Source organism: Prosopis cineraria, unplaced genomic scaffold (assembly GCF_029017545.1).
Source record: "Prosopis cineraria cultivar Desert tree isolate PC_DT_omini unplaced genomic scaffold, ASM2901754v1 PC4, whole genome shotgun sequence".
Classification (NCBI taxonomy): domain Eukaryota; kingdom Viridiplantae; phylum Streptophyta; class Magnoliopsida; order Fabales; family Fabaceae; genus Prosopis; species Prosopis cineraria.
In genome coordinates this window covers 28,541,235-28,561,513 of record NW_026555335.1, presented here as the reverse complement: position 1 = coordinate 28,561,513, position 20,279 = coordinate 28,541,235, and the positions used below count along the sequence as shown (strand labels likewise).

Genomic DNA, 20,279 nt, shown 5'->3' with positions numbered 1-20,279 from the left:
TATATAATTAATATTCATAAGTTGTTATAGGAATGTATACATGTTCTTTGTTGTACTTTTACAATTTTGTGTGTGTATCTTAGTTTGGAGAATGAAAATGTGTGAATTATAATAGTATGGGTTGAGATACTAATACAAGTGCAAGATTACATGTTTGAAATAATGGTAACATGAAATTTAGCCAAGAAAGTGAATATGTATATATGAAAATGGCCCTATTTTGATGTAAATTAGGGCATTTGGATAGTTAAAATGCATTATGATTGCATGATTGTTATTATAATTGATCAATAAGGTGAATAATGTCCTATTGGATATGATAAAGGCCCTAATAATGGCTAAAGGCACAGGTTGTGATATCGAATGATGGGTAAGGAAAAATGACATAAAGTGGTCATTTTACATCTGGGTATCCAATTTTCTAAATAAATATTGGATTGAGGTAAAACTTATGTTATTAGTTAGATAATGAGAAAAGCTACATGTAGGCACTTAAATCACTCTAATTAGACATTGTATGTTAAAATGGTGCACGTTAAAAGTTTGTATTAGACAAACAAGTGACAGATCCTGAGAGAAGGGGTCGAAAAAGGAAAGAGAAGGACCCCAAGCATATATCAGAGCTGTGGGATTACTTTATTAGGTTGCCTATAGAAGAAACTAATGGGGAGCATAGAGTAGCATGCAAGTATTGTCACACAACTTATGCTTCTGATCCATCATGCCATGGAACACATTCTTTGTTAGGGCACATCCCAAAGTGTCCAAAGAATCCTTATAAGGCCACTAAAGATAAGAAATAACCAATGATAAATCTATTATCTGGTGGGACAAGTGGGTAAGGAAAATCTTTAATCACTCACTTATATGATGAGAAGAGCTGTAGAAGAGCTCTTGCTAAATTTATTATTTGTGACGAGTAGTCATTCAGAATTGTTAAGAAGCCTGCACTTAAGAAATTGTTGAATGAGTTTGAACCTTGCTTTCCAATCCCTTTAAGAATAACAATTGCAAGGAATGTATGGCAGCTATATCTTGGTAAAGTAAAAGTACTAAAGAAGATCTTGAAGCAATGTTCTAAGCGTGTTTATCTTATGACAGATTGTTGGATGTCAAACCAAAATTTCAATTACTTGTGTTTGACGGCACATTTTAATGACAATGAATGGAAGTTTCACAAGAGGATCTTAAGTTTTGTTATGATTGAAAATCATTAAGGTGAGACTAAAAGGAAGACCATTGAGCAATGCTTGTTGGATTGGGGTATTGAAAGGTATTTAGCATAACTATGGATAATGCTTCATCTAATGACATGGCTTTGGGATATCTTAAAAGAAGGTTGAGAAGTTGGAAGGGCTTAAATTATGGAGGAGACTATTTACAATTAAAATGTTATGCACATGTTCTTAATTTGATGGTTAATGAAGGCATCGAACACATGAAAGATAGTTTTGAAGCCATTCAAAGTGCTATGAGATATGTTCGGTCTTCTCCTACACAATTTCTAAAGTTTAAAAATTGGGTTGAATCTGAAAAAATAGAACCCAAGAGCCTTGTCAGCCTTGATTAACGCACTCGATGGAATTCAACATATTTGATATTGGAAGTTGCAATGAAGTTTCAAAAGGTGTTTGAGTGGATGCATGATGAAGATGATGACTATATTGCATTCTTTAGCTTTACGCAAGAGGGAGGTGTTTTCTCCGGCCCTATTCTTCATGATTGAAAAAATGCTAAAGTCTTAATCAAATTCTTGAAGGTCTTTTATGACATAACTTTGAAATTTTCAAGCTCCCTTGTTATAACATCAAATGATTGTTTCTATCAAATTGCTCGTGTTCAGCAGATGTTGCAGAAGCATATTGGAAACAATAGTAATACTTTTTTAGCAAATATGAGCTTTAAGATGCAAATGAAGTTTGATAAGTATTGGGGTCAGGAAGATTATATGAATCCATTGTTGATTGTGGCTGTAATTTTAAATCCTCGATATAAATTAATTTATGTAAATACATGTTTGAACTCCTTTTCAGTAACCCTGAAGAATGTGCATTGACTATGGATAAGGTTAAAACTTGTTTGTATCGATTGTTTGATGAGTATTCTATTAGGGTTTCTATTGAATTAGGGCCTACCCATGCTAGTAATGCATCTACAAGTTCATTGCCCTCTCTTGATGATGATGATAATGATGATGATGATATTGAGAATCCAGGTGCAATGTGGTTAGAGTCTTTGAAACAAAGAACTTCAATGGATCCACAAAGTGAGTTAGATAGATATCTTGCAATTGACTTTAGAGCTGAAATTTTATCATTTGATTCTAAGTTTGATATACTATCATAATGGAAAGCAAACTCTGAAAAATATAAAACTCTAAAAAATACAGTGGCTTCTGAGTTTGCATTTAGTACCAGTGAATATGTAGTTGATCAATATAAGAGCTCTCTATCTCCTAAAATGACGGAAGCACTAATTTGTGGGCAAAATTGGCTGCAAAGTGGGCAATTTCTCTCTGAGTTGATTGATAAGCTTCAAGAGTTTGATAACTTTAATGAGACAGAAAATATCATTCAGCTTACAAGCAATATTTTTTTCCAAAGTTTAATAATTCGCACATGCACATGTACACCCCTTACTTTAGTTTTTACATTAATGTAATTGTTTTTTTTTGTCTTTATGCAACACTTGGAGGGGAGAATGCAGTTGCTAGTATTGATTGAAATGTTTCTTTAGAAGTTGGTTTTTTGCTAATTTTTCTGTTAATTTTTTGCTAACTTTTCTATGATTTCTTGCTAATTTTTCAGCAAACTTATATATCATTATTGTTAATTCTCTCATATTTTGGTTCCCATTTTTCTTTAAATTTTCATGCATGTTCTTGCAATTTTTCTGTTTAGTTATAACATATTATTCCTCTTCCATTCATGTAGGTTGGGAATTGGAAAGATGCTTTTTATGAATTGGAGCCTACTCTTTGAAATTGTTATTTCTCATATGATGCTCCAAACTTTTGTTATTTTGGATTATAGCTATTATTTTGGATTGAATTATGGATAATTTGATATTGTGCCAAGACTTGTGGTAATTTTAGATTTCAAGTCAAATGTTGAATTATAAATAATTGAATATTATGGCTGTTATTGTGGATTTATGGTTTATGACTTTATGAATGTTATTTTAAGTTGATGTATAGGGTTATTATTAGTTATTTGTGATAGTTTTATTTGATATGATGAGAAGAGTTGTGATTTTATTGGGCAAGGCAACTATTTGATGGCTTGGGTGACTACAGTTGCCCAACCAACCCTGCCCAACCCAAACTAATGGGACATTTTGTGGGCAGTGCTAGCCATCAGGTTGTATTTTGCAGTCCATTTATTTTTCGAGCTGGGTATCAGGCAGGGTCTTGCCCAGCCTAGCCTTGCCTATGTGCACCCCTACTTATTATATTATATGCAAATAGTCTGTTATTCATATACCTAATAAACTTGTACATTATTGTTCTACTAAACCATACAAACTATATATAATGAATGGATATTTTGTTATTAATGTGTAGATCTTATCATATTTTATATGAACATTTTGTTATTTATATACCTAAAAAACTTATACATTATTATTCAATTAAACCATATAAACTATGTATCATGAGAAGACAATATGTTGTTGATATACAAAAATTTTGTTATTCATACACTTGAATAGGACTTTATGGGCAAGAAAACATATTTAGCATATAAGGCTTTTAGGCCTGCAAAATAAATTCAAAATATATAGGACTTTATGTGTAAGTTTCTTTGATTTGGTGGCCTTACGTGCCATTCTCTTAATTTTTAAACTTCATTATTCTAATATAATATTCATGTTTTGACTTTTGACCAAACAAAAACTTAAATTTAATTCAATTTAGCTGTCAAGTATGAACAAAATATAAATAGAAAAAATAGACGTCAAAAATAAGGTTTTTTAAATAACATTCCAAAGCTTCCGAAGGACGTGGCTCCTATCCACGACTTTTCTCTTAGTCCAATACTCAATTATTATTATTAGAGTAAAGCACGTTTTCGTGATACTGAATCGTGCAGTGCACGAGCTACATAAGATTAGCTATTATTGGTTCAGGAAAACTCATTTAATATTTAATTAACCAGTTATTGGGTGAGAGATTATAAAATACTAGACTAGAAGCCACAGAATATACATACATACATATATATATATATATATATATAAATAATATTAATATTAATTCCAACTCAAAGATTTTAACTTTACGATTCAAGAATTTATTTTTTTTGCCACAGTTCTAGAAACATTACAAAATATTAAGGTGCTTTAATATTCTTAATGCGTTTTAGATTGTATAATGCCACATTCATATCCTTTTTTAATGACAAGGAGTCAAAAAGCCGGGGTGTCATTTAATTTATTATTACTTAACAAAACAGCATTAATGAAAACTACATTACTAATTTACTATTCATTATATAACTAAGTTACTAAAAAAACCAACTTTTATTATTAATATTGTTAATTTTTTTAAATTAAAAATTCTTCGCATGTTTTGATTTAAGAAAAATATATGAATCATATTTAAGTTTTAGGTAGTTAAATTTATTAGAGATAAAGGAGTAAAAAAATCCAAAATCTAAAAATTAAAAGATAAATTAAAAATATATAAAACTTGAAATATGTTTAATTAAAAGGTTTTATTTATTTGGGTGAAGTAAACTACCCTAATATATACTTCATATGAAAGAATTTCATGTAGTATCATAATCATTCAGTCGGGAATCAAAAAAAGAAAAGTAACAAAACAAAAATAGAGATAAAAAAATAAGTAATTGAAAAAAAAAAGGGGGCAGGAAGAAGATAGACTTGACGTCTTTGAAATTTAAAAAAAAAAATTGGACGAGAAGAAATAATGAAAAGAAAAAAGTAATAGAAAGAATATTTAAAAAAAGGCTCAAAAAAAATCCCACACCCAAAAATTAGAGATAAAACTTGGAACATGACTAACCAAAGATCTTAAATTATTTTACTGAAATAGAGTACCTTTATGTATATTTAATATAAAAAATTAACAAATATTTTTTTTATAATAGATTAACACATCAAGCTAAATATCCCCGCAAAGAAATAATAATAATAAAAAAAAGAGATGGAGAAATACGATTCAACAGGCCCATCGCAACCCATTATCTTTTTATTTTATCCCCTGATGACTGAAGAGAACATCCCGTTACCAGAATACTAATATTATATATAAATAAAAATATTGCAATAAATAATTTCATAATTTAAATTCAAATTCTCTATTCATCTCTAATTATAGAAAATAAAATTTTCATTTAAATCCCTTTGATTTAATTTATAAATTTTATTAAATTTTCTTAATCTGGAATTTTTATTTAATATAAAACAAAAAAAATGAGCCATTCAGAACATATATATAAATTTAAAATTTTTAAGGATGCCTACTCGGTAAATTTTGATAAATTCTTGGTTTTTCATTTTTTGTAATTTTATGAGAATGTAAGATAAATTAGATGTTTGGCCAAGAAAAAAAGATAAATTAGGTGATAATAATTAATACAACTATTGCTTACTCTTTATATCTTATCAGTTTAACAATTTTTCATTTTGATTCAAATATAATATAATGTTCATGTATCCTTCTCATTCATAAATCGTGCCTCACCGCTACGATAATATAATTCCTAATCAATCGCCCCATTCAGTTGCTTTCTTTCTTTCCTTTCCTTCGTCTTCATCCTCCTGTGGCTGACCAAGTCTTCAACGACGATGAGCTCACAAGGTGTGGTCTTCGCAGCCGCCGCCGCAGCTGCCGCGGTCTCCGGCACCGTCCTCCTCCTCACTCTGCGTCTTCAGAAATCTCTCCAATTACCACGTCACCACCACCTATCATCCCCTCCAATTCTACGATCTTGCATATCGTCAGCCTCAGGTACTCTGTTATTCCCCAGTTTTTTGTTTTTGTTTTTGTTTTTCAATGGAAACACATTGATTCACCATCCCCTGTTTCTTTGACTTATTGCGAGTTTGTTTCTTGAGCAGATGAGAAGAAGAAGATGATGAAAAAGAAGAGGGTTCACTTCGCAGAGGACGTGGTGGTGTCAAGAATAAGAAGAAATGGAGATGGAGAAGAAGTGAGAAGAAATTACAGACACTCAAACTCAGAAACGAAGGTTCGAAGGAGTTGCAGTAATGGCGGAATTGATGAGAGCAGAGGAATGCCTGCGAACAGAGTGGCTCTGTATAATGGGATTTTGAAGGATCGTGTGGCTCAACGATTGGCCTACTCCTACTGATTTGGGGCCCTCTGTGAATATTCTGTGATTATGCCACTGGTTTTCTTTCGATTTTCTTTTTTTCCCTTTTTTTGTTTAAAGCGAGAAAAAAATTGTTTTAGTCAGAGTTGCATATTGGGAAAGTTTCAAATTATAGCCTTTTTGTTGAGGTGACTCAATTTATAGGGTCGAACCTCTTCTTGTTGCAGAATTTTGCCGATATTTTTTAGGATAGTTTTTCTGATTCTGATTCAAATTATTCTGAATTTTTTCTTCTCTTCTTCCTGTTCTGATCTCAGAGTCATTTACAATCCAGGATATTACAAGAAGATGCAGAAAACTAAAAGTCTCCCTCTTCAAGTTGTAATTGTGGTCCGACTTGTAAATTCAATGAATCATCAATTCGATCTCGAGTTAAAAGCAAACTTTGTATTTATTATTTCCCCTTGTGTCTTTTTTTTTTTTTTTGCAAATTATATGGCTTTTGTTTATTTATATATTTCAATGATAATAATTTTTGCCAAAATTTGTAGATTATAAGAATATTTTTATTTTAAAAATTTACATACCAAATCTCTCCATAAATTTTGGTCAATATGAGTTGAAACAATTATTTTATGTCGGGGAAAAAAAAAAAAACTTTACTTTAGGTGTACGACCATACAAGCTTGAATTTATCTCAAGACTATATAAACTTTTGCTTGTTGCTTAGTTTTTGTCAAGAAGACCTCTTAGGAGTTTGTTGCTCACGAATTGCTACACGTATTCAATTTTTTTAGTCAGAATTATAAGCTTAATCTTATATATTTAAAGTAATTATTTTTAATTAAATCAAGATATGTTAATTTTTTATAAATTATTTTATTTTTATTATTAATATATTAAAATTTATTTGTCTTTGAGTAAATAAAAATATATTAAGTATATAATATTAAATATCTACTTCTTACCTTTCAACTTATCCAGTATCCACAAACCACAAAAACATCTCACTCATTCTAATCTCAGTAATTCAACTTATCCGTTTCTGATGAACACCGGCATGAGTTTTATTTTCTTAACAAAATAATATTAAATATTTCCTAATTATACTATATTTTTTATAAAATAATTATACTATATAAAGTTCTGTTTTTTGGGTATTTCTGTCAAAAATCACTCAATATCTCCAAACTAGTTAATAGTTGTCGTCTCCGTCAAATTGCTTGTGATTCATGCTACTATAGTAATTTTTTTTTTTGGATAAAATAATAAAGTGATTTTTTTTATCAAATCTTATTTAATATACTCTTTTAGTCAAAGTATTTAAAAATTAAAAAGAAAAAAAGGACATTATCATGAATCCTACATCGAAGAACTGTGATGTAGGATTCATAAATATGAGGAACTCTCTTATCTAATAATATAATCTTTTAAAATAAATTTTTCTTTTAGATTTGTGCCCATAATATTAGTATTTTTATCAATTTTGATATCATTCAAAGAGTAATATTCCACTTTTAACTTTAATAAGTGACGTTAAAAATTAATTTATTAAGTAAATTGAATGAAGTAAATATTTAATAATATTGATTTGAATTTAATGAGATTATATTATAATAATTTAAATTTATCAAATAATTTTTTTGGGAAAGAGAATTTACCCAAAATAAATTAAATTTTAAGGATACAGTATGAAGTCATTACCTTTATAAAAAGGAAAAAAAAAATAAGGTCCAAAGAGTTTAAAAAAATTATGCAAATCATTCACGTACTTGAGAAATTAGAATTACTCAAATATTATGAAAATTTATAATTGAGCAAAATATAGGAGTACGTTTATCCAATTAAATTTTATGAAAGTTTTAAAATAGTATAGAAAATTATATAAAATGATGTGATGATTTGAGATTTATGAGTAAAATAATAATTATATTTTATAAATTAACAGAAGGCCGAAAAAAAAGACAAAAAAAAAAAAGAAGTAACCGGTGAAAAGGAAGAAGAAATGGAAAAAAAAAAAAAGAAAAGGAAAGGGGGAAAAAAAGTGTGGGGCCACACTATTTTAATCCCCTCCACAACCTATGTCAAATATATACTCCATCTTCAGCGTCATTTTCGTGCATCCAGAGGCAAGCCTCCTCCGCACCTCCCACGGGGGCAGTATAAATTTGGACTGTTGACATTTAATATTTTTATTTTTATTTTTTTATTAAAATAAAATATATAAAAATAATAAAAATTTTAATAAATATACTCATCAATCTGACATTTAAATTTAATATGGATGGTATAAATTTAATATTAAAAATTTAAATTGACTATCTAAATATACTTTGAATAATATAGACATGTTTTGGATAGATCAGTCAACTTATTTAAAAATTGTAATATTAAATTTAGACAATCGATATTAAATTTGAATTTTCTAAATTGGTGAGCAGATTTATTGAATTTTTCTATAATTTTTTGATTTTTTTTATTTTAATAAATATAAATTTAAAATTGAAATAACAAATATTAAATCTAGATGTCCAGGGGGTGCAAAGGAGGCAAGAGGAAGAGGGTGAGAGAGCAGTACACATCATCCATTAATGGAGGTTGATGAAGTTTTGAGTTCTATTTCACACTCATGACCTCTCCAAACCACAAAACTCCCTTCATAAGAGTTATTCCATGTGATGAGAGCTTCCTAACGACATGAATATTGAGGGGAGTAGAGCAAGTTTATGCAGGAGGACTTAGATCAAGCATGGAGTTTTACCTATCAGGAGCCACAAGATTATTAAGGTAAGCGAGTACTTAAATTTAATCAGTTTAGTTTGTTAAATAAGGATGAATTTTTGCATCTAGGTGTTCTTAGATTTAGCCCTCCCCGAGTGTAAAAAATGGATTTTGAATCAGCACTTGGAACTTTGGTACATGATTGTGGGTAACTTGGAAACACTTATTAGAAATTGATTTTGGAGCTCATTAGAAATTGATTTTAGAGTTAAATAAGAAGTTTAAGTGATGATTTTTCTATTCATGGATTAATTAATGTGAATTTTTGGGGTATTTTCAGTATGAGCAGTCTAGACTTTGTTTGTACATATTATAATATTATTTATGACAAAACCAACCTAAGAGAGCAAAAGAGTGTGAACAAAAGAAGATTAGTTTATTTTTATCATTCTCTTAGTTCAGTTATTAAAAACCTTGAAACATGAATGCTTGCATTTGTATTCCAGGGTAAATTATTTTTGAGAGACAAGTTTTGGGCTTACAACACATACTCATGGACTTTAAATTTAGAAAAATCTTTGTGCGTTTCATGTTCTTAAGCTAATCCTTGTGTTGGTCCAGTCTAACTCACACATGTTTCAGTACATGCTTTGGGTTGTTCTTTGAATGTTGCATCTCAAATTCATAAGTGCCCTGGTGTTCCCACATGAGTTTTATAGTTCAAGAACAACCTTTGGTTTTGTGATGCTCAAACACACAAGCACCCAGTATGGCACACACAAGTTTTAGAGCTCCAGAGACAAAGGAGTCTCTGTGATACTCAAACTCGCCATGGCCTGGTTTGTGCCAACACAAGTTTTGGAGTTCCTGATAGGAATTTGGTTCTAAGTACTTAGAACATGAGTTAGCTAGTGGTGATTCATGTGAGTTTCAATATGTCAGTTTTAATTAAGGTTCTGAACTAAGGTAGCAAGTATTCATTGAAGCTTGTAAGTGGCTATTTTTAAAAAAATTAAGACTGGTGTAGGCTTGTGGTTATATTGAGGTAGCAAACACCTACTGAAACTTGTAATTTTAGTGAAAAATATTAAATGTAATCTTGAAGACTAGATGTAGGTTAGGTGATTAAACTAAATCAAGATAAATCTTTTACATAAAGCTTTTAACTTCGTATATTTTAGAACACTCTGTGTCAAGTTATGTTTTGATTCAATCTTTGTTTCTGGTTGGAAAAAAAAATTGTAAAAATTATAAGAATACCGAATTCAACCCTCTTAGGTGACCAAAAGGCGGAAATATTTGGCCATAAGCCCCAAAATACCAGAATGCCGTTCCATTTTTTGCACTACTTTTCAAAAATTATCCATAAATCTTCAATGATCTTCAGTTTTCTTCCACGCCTTCGATTCTTCAACACTCTTCACGTTTCTTCAATAGTCGTCGTCTAGCTTCAGCCATGGTCTGCAATTTTCTTTATTTGTGATGCCTATTCCCTTGTCTTTGGTAAAGCTTTCATTGGTATTGTTCATAAACGAGGGATGTTTCATTAAAGGATGGAGGGAGACAATGACTGCCAATTCAAGCTAATTCATGGCTGAAATTTTAGCTCTTTACAAGGACATTCAGATTTCAATGATCAGCATAAGACTATCGAGTTAGACTGAATGGAGCTCTATCGAACTGTTATTTCACTTGATGCAACTCCTTTGCAACTGGATGTATCGCGGGATGCTTGAACAGCTATATTTGCCATCACTGAGTCGAAACATTTTATGTCCTTCTCACATGTCAAATGAGCAGGAAATTCTGCTGCTTGGTTGGCAGCCTTCTCTAGAAGGCGTGAATCCTAATAGTTTGGTGTCTTTCAATTTCAACCCTCACTGTCTCTTTCTATTATTCGTGATAATATAATGATTCATGCACTTCTCTTGGTATGTCTCATTAGTTGGTGATCAACAGAATAGGGAAGGCATTGATGGATCCATTTCTTTTATTGTTTCTCTGATCTATTGCCCCCTCCTTTTTTTTCCCCCTTCTACTGATCCTTAATTGTGCCCAACTTTCTCTTACACCGAACAAATCTTGTGTGTGTGCAACGTGATGGACAGATAGAATACGCCTCACTTTTTTAACGTGAATTTTGAATGTGAACTTGAATGCTTTGAATGCAAGAGAGTGAACCAAGACAATGTTCACTTTCTCTAGAACGCAAACTCATTGACTTTGACTTGATCAATATATATATATATTGTTGAAGAATTTTAATTAAGGACCATGGATGGGACTTAATTACTAGTAGATCCACACAAAAAAAAAAATCTAAAACTTCAGTTCATTCTAGGGAAATAAATTGAAAATAATTTTAATGGTTAGAGAATCAAAGTATCCTTTACTTGTTATATAGAATTATTAGTTATTAATTTTTTTTACTTTACTTGTTAATTTACTAACATATATTGTAAATTACATGAATTAACATGTCAATAATTATACCAAACTTGACATCATTTTTTCAATTACAAGTAGCAGTATCAGTTATTAAATTATTAATTTTACTTATTAATTTACTAATATCAGTTGTGAATTACAATACGTGTCAATAATTTACAACTAATGTTAATCAATTAACAAGTAAAGTTAATAAATTAACAACTAATGTTGTTGCTTGTCTGACAAATTGATGCAATTTACTATTCATATTGGTAAATTAACAAATAAAATAAGAAAGCTAACAACTAATGATTATACATAATGAGTAAAGGGTATTTTGGTCTTTTCATTATTAAAATTAGTTTCACTTTAGTCCCTCTAGACTGAACTGAAGTTTTAAATTTTTTTGGGACCCTTTAGCAATTAAGTCTCATCTATGATCATTAGTTGAAATTCTCCCTTGTTTTAATAGTAAGCCAGGAAAAAAACCATGCAAGTTGGTGCATCGTAATATCAAAGTGACAAATTATCTAGATCATAATATTAAAGTTATCTTTGAATGTCTAATAGAAAAGTAAGTTGATACATCTATTTGCTTCTTTGTAAACACAATTGAAGGTGACCTCCTAGAACCTGATCAATATTCAACAAAATTTAGTTTAGTTTGCAATTAAACATGACTTGAAAATGCAACACAATTTACAACAAAAATAATTAATGTGGAAAGTGAATTTATAATTTATGTTTTCCCCTTTCTTTCTCATTTTTCATTTTTAAAGGAAAAATTACGACTAGGTCCTATACAATAAACTCATTTATAAATAAGTCCGTAAAATTTTAAAACTACAACTGAGCCTTATGAGACTTGGTTGTAATTTGTAATTAGCGTACAAGTATAACACTACTCCTGTTAATTTCGCTTTCATTTATAATTGTAACTTTACTATTTACAAGTAAAAGTTCATAATTTATAAGTTAAATTTATTATTTAACACTTCATATAATATGAAATCTCTATAAAGTTAATTATATATACTTAAGGCTATAATTGATCCAATTAAGATGTAAAATTCATAATTTATCACGTAATTATAGTTTGAGAAAACCTAATTAACTTTATAAACACTCTATATCATATCAAATGTTAAATAAGAAATTTAATTTGTAAATTATGAAGGTTTACTTGTAAATTGTAAATATGTGATTGTAAGTAAAAGTCAAATTAATAGAAACAATATATTGTCCTTATATCCCAATCACAAATTACACTCAAGTTGGTTATAATTTTTAAATTTTGTGAGATTTATTCATAAATAAATATACTATACGGGATCTTTTCATAATTTTTTTTAAATCCCTAGAGAAAATGCTTGATAGGAACATTCCCTCGTTTCTTTCTTCTCATCATTTACAATGAAGACAACGGATACTTTTAAAAGGTATATTATTTATTTATCTTAACAAATTTTCATGTTTTTTTTTTCCATTAACTTCATATGTAAGAAAAAGAGTTTTCACATTGCTTTTAAATTAATAAAATTTAATTTGTGCAACCTTAGTTTATTTTTTGATTTTATTTCAAATTATTTTTAAAGTATTGATTGAAAATTTTATTTTGGACTATTTATTTAATAAATAATATGAATATAATTAGATAAGAAGGAAAAACTCCATATATGTTGTAAAATGTTTAAAAATGTCAAGAAGATCAAAACTTGCTTTTAATTCTTTGCCCTATTTACCTCTCCAAATCAGCAAATAAAAAATAATAATAATCTGATATCAAAATTTGTAGAAGATTGGAGAAAAGAGTTTTAATTCTAACTGAATATGTAACAAAAATTTTACCAAATAAAAAAGTGAAATTTTAATAAAAATAAATTGTTTATACTCTTTTTTGGTATTTAATTTTTTAAGTGAAAGATATCTTACTTTATATTCATTTATAATGACAGACTCATGTGAAAGATTTGTGAACTCCCTTCTAGAAAAATAACTTTGTCATTAGGATTTTGGAGAGAATAAAAGGTATGTGATTTCATGGGATTTAGGCTTGTTTGATTCTGCCACCTATTTTAATTTTTTTATAATAATTATGTGGCCTAATTTTTTAAAATAAGTTTTGGAAATAATTTTTTTAATCATTATTTTAAAAAATATAACTAACATGGTAAAATAAAGAATGAAAGAATTATTTACTTTATTAATATAATTGTCATTAACGAAAACATCATTTTCGTGTTCTTAGTTTTAAAACTTTTTATCAGGAATTTTAATTTTTTTTGTTTTAGAATGGATAAAAATAAATTTTCAAATATATTTTTATTTTTTAAATAAAAATGTTGAAACTATTTTAAAAATGAGAAATCAAACAAGTCCAAATTCAGTTTTGAGTTAATTTTTCAAATCAAAAAACTTGTTTTGAGTTTTCACTTTGGATGAGCTCCCAAACTCAATAATCTATTTCTTTTAGAGAGAATGGCAAATAAAACCTACCAAAATAAGTAACTGATAAAGGATGATCACAAAATGAAATAACTCTTTTGAAGTCTTTACAAACTTATTTGATATTAAATTTTCACGAAATGACCATAATTCCTAAAAGGTCAATTATAACTTCAAAGTAATAAATAATTATTTTAATTAAGTGAATGTTTAAAATTGTATAAAAAAAAATAACTATTTTCATGTCTTAAGAAACGGACACTTGCTCTCTAGCTCAGTGCTCTTCATTTCACCCCTATCAACATGCTGTTAAATAAAGCTAGTAATATGGGTTGAGCCCACCTACTCATAAAATTATGGCAGGTTAGGTTAAAAAAGGGGCTCATTTGCAGGTCGAGTTCGACCTACACCACATAAACTGAACCCATAGCAAGCTAACCTGTGAGTTGGTGGGTTAGCTCGCCTATTATTATTATTTTTTTAAAAAGGACATAAACTATCTTCTAACTTTGCAGCATTTTTCCACAAACGACTTCAAATCAGAGGCTCAGCCCTCAACCCCTCACTCGCTCAATCACTTGACTACTCTATGTAACCTTTTCCCATACCCTCTAAATTGACTGCTCTGTGTAACCTCCTCCCATATCCTCCAAATACAGGAGAAGATTAACAAAATCATCCTATTGACCACACCAATCAGTAATCAAACATTTTATTTAAAAAGCTTTGGCTAAAGACTTATTTGTAAAATCATCAAAACCATAACATGTTTGAATAATGCACAGCGAAAGCAAATCATATACATTCATAGCACTAAATGTATGCATCAAAAATTACAAAAATCACATTGGAATATGGGCCATGCATCACGGCATGTAGTATGTGCACTACAACATATGGCACAGAGCCACACACCTAACTTTCTGTGCCATGTGCCATGGCATGGACACCATGCGCTACAGCGTGCCAGTATGAAATTTTTGCTATCATTTTGACAGCAAAATGGTGAACTTTCAGCATACGCCATTTTCATATATGACGTTCAATCGGAGTGCTTCAAGCACCCACATGAAGCTTATCTCATAAGCAAGCTTATGAGATAGGTTTGGACAAAATCTAACAGTCCGATCAAAATTTAGACACCTAGGGTGTAAAAAGTTACTTTTATTGAAAAATTTGCGTACCCAAGTGCTCAAATTGATCCCTTTCTCCAATTAGATCACACAAGGCCTTAAACTAAGTTCAAAAGGACCTAATATACCTGATTGATCACATTATATCATAAAATTACACATATATCAAAATTTGACCCTTCAACGGTCAATTTTCACATTTCATAAATTTTCATAATTTGCCATCACTTGGCACAACATGGCCTACTTAACCCTTTTTGCTATCATATCCACACACATTATATTTAGGATTAAATATTAGCCTTAAATAACTCATTTCATCATAATTTCACACATAGGCTTAAGATTCACCAACATTTACAATATTTTCAACACATATACACCTAAATTTTTACCCTTGATTCATTTCACTATATATATACACAATTGGGCTAAGATTTCACAAAATCACTACTTAAAATATGCATGCAACCTTATGAAAACTTATCTATAAATATATATACTCAAGATTTTAGTTCATTACACAATTCTCTAAGTTCACATGACTTCAATAACTCTAAGTTGGTCCAGACTCTTTTCCTTAGCCCTGTCCTGTAAAAATGTAACTATAGGGATTAGATAAAAATCTTAATAACGGAATAACTCATTCCTATTGACTATCACATATAACTATATAAAATTAAATCATAATATGCCCTTTAATCATAACACAATCAAATATTTTATTTCAAATATCATTTTATATCAATCATCTTATCAATTTTATACTTGTTTCACTACTTTTCTCTACTTTTTCACTAATACAGCATATAGCAACATATAACATGATCATTACCAACCGAACTTCCAAATCACCCCAATACAAAACCATAGGCTCTTCTTAGACTAATGTATACCCTTATTGGCCTTGAGCTTACCTTTAGTAGTAGAATCACCAGGCCAAAGGTGTTTTATCTTACTTTCGGACTATGGTTTCCCTTAATACACACAATGGAGTGTCGTTGACTTTAACACCATATCACATAAATACTAAAGAGTCCCAAATCTCTAACATCGCACCTCAATAGGCACTAAAGAGATCTTTTCCAACACCGCACCTTAAAAGGCACTAAAGAGGTATAATTCTCCAACATCGTACCCCGTCGGGCACTAAGGAGAATATGCCATATGGTGTTATACCCACCTCTCTACTCAAGTAAACTCCTACCCTTATGATCATGTTTTCGAAACCATTCACAGATTCTCAATTACCACTTTATATACTTTCTCACACATAACATATGTATATATTCACATACCATAAGAAATCACATTTTTTAATACTTTTATTCAATCAAAAGCTATTTCATGTAACATTCACAAGATGCCATAAATCATGCTTGTTGAAAACTATTTCATACACTACATAGCATACTCATTCAAGTTATAACAAATAGTAAAACAAAGGAAGTTATTTGGTTACCTCAGTCTTTCTATCACTAGAAAGGTTACCCCTAAATTTCAATCACCACTATAGCTTACCACAAGCTTCCTTTCTTAACCCACATGCTTAAAATGCCAATCTGAACACATTTGGCACAATTTAGTCATTTAGTTTAATTTGACCAAAAATACATATTTATTACTTATGGCTATATTCAGCTGTATATTCTTTTTCATTTATCCATTCTAATTCCATTACTACTCGAATACTACTTTACACTATCTTAATAGGTCTCATTTTACTCAAACACGATTTTCACTCTAAAATCTCTCTCCCTTAAGGCCAAATTGAGCCTATGAGTTTAAAACTCCATTGTTCAGCTTTAAACTAGTTGTAAAGCTCTAATTTAACTCCTGAGAACTTTTTTATTACTACTAGAAAAGAATCAAACCCCTAAAATTTCCTGATTCAATTCCTCTATAACTCATATCAGATAAATTTGGGTAAAATGGAAGGTAAGAGTTATATGTAGCTCATCCACTAAGTTACTGATTAAAAGTACCTTCCAAGGACCTGAAATGGCTTGTCCTAACACATCAACCCTTCTCCTCTTCTCCTTTTTGTGTGTTTCTAATTTCTCCCTTTTGAAATATCTGAAATTTCACAACTTAAGAAGTTATTTTTTGGTCCATGTGTTGTGGTGCATGCAATATAAGCTGCAACGCTTGGCATAGTGAGAATAATTTTTAGCACACGTACTTGCTTCTACTCGAAACGTAATCCTCTCACCTGTATTTATTCATTTAACATTCCAATAAGTCAAACCATCACATAATCATCCAAATTTCTAATCCCACACTAATTACCACTTTGCCCTCGATTAACAGCTAATCACAAAATTAAGAAATTTAGGATGTTACACTCTATGGCTTGATTAGTCTCACAAGCCCTCTACCCTTGTTCTTTGATCACTCTCTGCCTCAGTCTATCAATCTCACAATTGCTTAGTCTGTTAGTCACTCAACTTCTAAATTCTAGGATCTTGTTTCCTTCTTTCTTACTCGCTTGTTTAGCATCTCGCTTGCTCATTCATCTCTCTATTGCTCGTTCATCACTCATTTATCTCTAGAGTTAAGAATCTCTTGATCTTTCCTTGACTGAACTCTTCTACTCGGTCTCCTCATTCATTGAATCTTGTGCTTGTCATCTTGCTCGTGCTCAGGTTTGTCCCTGCATCTTGTTCCTTATACTCTAGTTTGATTAATTCTTCATTTTGAGATTTGTAAATGATTGAATAAAATTGTACAAGAACCCACTAGGAAATATTGATTCGTTCTAACTTGTAACATTTAATTTCTGACTTTAAAGCTAAAAAAGGTTGGTTGGTATGGAGGGGTAGAGAAATTTTGTGCAAGTTCAGTGGTTTAGGTTAAATCATATTCTTGATTTCATTTTAGGCTTCAAGATTTGATACTATCTTTTTTTACCAGATTGATTATGATTTTGTTACTATTATTGTTCTTGTTTTTATGTTTTAGCTTACTCTTTTTTCATTCTTGCTCACTTTTGGTTTGTAAGTTTGTTAGGTTTTCTCAGCTCGTGTTTTTAATTTTTTAATTGGTTTAATAATATTGAAGCCCCTTATAATCCCCCCACAAATGATATGAGATCTTCATGCGCTCCATCAAGTGATTCATTATATTGAACTATCTAAAGTATTGAATTGCATTGTATAATAGAGAAGTTGAATGCTAGTTTGGATGTTAGGGCTTATACTATATTTCTCAATAGAATTTTGTAGCGAGGAAGATTGAAGAAGCTGGTAAAGTGTTTGATTACATGAGAAGATATGATTTACTTAGTAGTAAGGGTTTTGTAATAATGATATGTGAGTTGTGTAAAGTGAAGGAACTTTGAAAATCCATGAAACTGCATGATGAAATGTTGAAGATGGGTTTTAAACCAGCTAAACCCAAGTATAAACATTTGATATCTAGTTTTGCATGATTATCAGCTTCTAGCACATGTGAAGAAGTCATCCTGTGAATTTTTTAGAATATAGTGTTGGGAATTTAGAGACTCATCGCAAGTGTACAGTAAAGATAGATTGTTTCTACTCAAGATAGTGGTAAATAAGGTCTTCAGTTATATGTAGAGTTTCTTTTGTCTCCACTTTAAATCTCAATACCTTGCCTTTTTGTTGGGGTTCATTTCATTTTCCTTAGAGTAGGCAAGTTTTTCCTTTAGCTTATTTTATTTGCATTGTGTTTGATTTGTTTATTCATTAATCAGATTTGTGTATGTTTCCTCACATTAGTGTTAGTATATATTTCTCAGTGCTTACAGTCACTTAATTTTTTGTGAATTAATTATATGTTGTAAGATAGCTTCTAAGGCTACAAATAGTCAAGTTAATGTGGAAAAATTAGCACCTACTAAATCTAAGTCTTTTGTACAAGATAATTCAAATAAAAAAGCTAAAATAAAAGTTTGCACATCTGAAGTATAGAAGTATTATACTAAAATTAGTCTAGTAGATGGGAAAGAGAAGGTTACATGCAATGGTTGTGGAAAACCATTTGCTATTGGTGGTAGGGATTATGGGACTTCAACCCGTTGGCGTCATGTGAACACTTGTTTATCACTTCCAAAATGTCATGAAACTGGTACATTAGATCAAGCTAGGAAGCTTAGAGCTAGAAAAATTAATCATAATAGGGTTCAATAAATAGTTTCTATGACTATTATTCAACATGATCTCCCCTATTCTTAGTTGAATATGAACGGGTTAAGGAATTGTATAAATATTTGAATCTTGATTTTAAACTCATTACAAGAAAAACTATTGTGGTAGATGTTTAGAAATTTTATCTTTGTCAAAAAGAGGATTTGAAAAAGATTATAGCAAATAGTCCTAGTAGAGTTTGCTTGACTTTTGATTGTTAGACTGTTATAACTTCTAAAGGTTATCTTTGCTTGACTGAACATTTAGTTGATGAGAAATGGAAACTTTATAGAAAAATTCTTGCATTTACAAAGATAGATCCTCCATACTCTAGGGTTGAATTAGCTAAAAAAGTACATGAATGCTTGATAGATTAAGGGATTAAAAAGAAAGTGTTTTCTATCTCTCTAGACATTGCTTTAGCTAATGACAATATGAAAGATATATTAAAAGATATGTTGAATTTACAAAATGGCTTGATATGTTTAGGAGTTTTTTCATGTGAGATGTTGTGCTCATATCTTGAATCTCATAGTTCAAGAAGGCTTAAAAGTAGCAACTGATATAGTGTATAAGATTAGGGAGAGCATTAAATATGTAAAGGCATCGGAGGCAAGGATGATTAATTTTAAAGAATATGTTCAAGATGGAGGGGATGACATTTCTATGGGCTTGGGGTTAGATGTTCCAACTAGATGGAACTCAATACATGTAATGCTTGAAAGTGAACTCAAATATTGTCATGCTTTTCTTAGTTTAGCTTTAGGTGATACCAGTTTTAAATATTCTCTTACAAGTAAAGAGTGGTATAGGGTGGAGGAGGTGTGCAAATTCTTGAAGTCATTTGCAGTGATAACAAAGTTGATTTCTGGTCATCTTATCCAACTTTTAACATGTATTTCATGCAAATTTCAAATATTGAGTCATTGTTAAATGCAAATTTAGGTAATGTTAATTATATGATTAGAGATATGGCTTCTTGAATGCTTGTCAAGTTTGACAAATATTGGAGTGATTACTGTGTCATTCTTGCTCTTGGGATTATTCTTGATCTAAGGATGAGGTTTGATATAGTAAAATATTCTTACTCAAAACTTGACCTA

The 20,279-nt window shown here is 30.1% G+C and overlaps 1 protein-coding gene across 1 annotated transcript; it reads left to right on the top strand.

The window, feature by feature from the left end:
- The first annotated feature begins 5,700 nt into the window (after positions 1-5,700).
- On the top strand, positions 5,701-6,591 carry LOC129307713 (uncharacterized). Its single transcript, XM_054948579.1, has 2 exons — positions 5,701-5,974; positions 6,085-6,591. The coding sequence occupies exons 1-2, from the start codon at positions 5,812-5,814 to the stop codon at positions 6,336-6,338; spliced, it is 417 nt and encodes a 138-aa protein (XP_054804554.1). The 5' UTR covers positions 5,701-5,811; the 3' UTR covers positions 6,339-6,591.
- Positions 6,592-20,279: the final 13,688 nt, after the last annotated feature.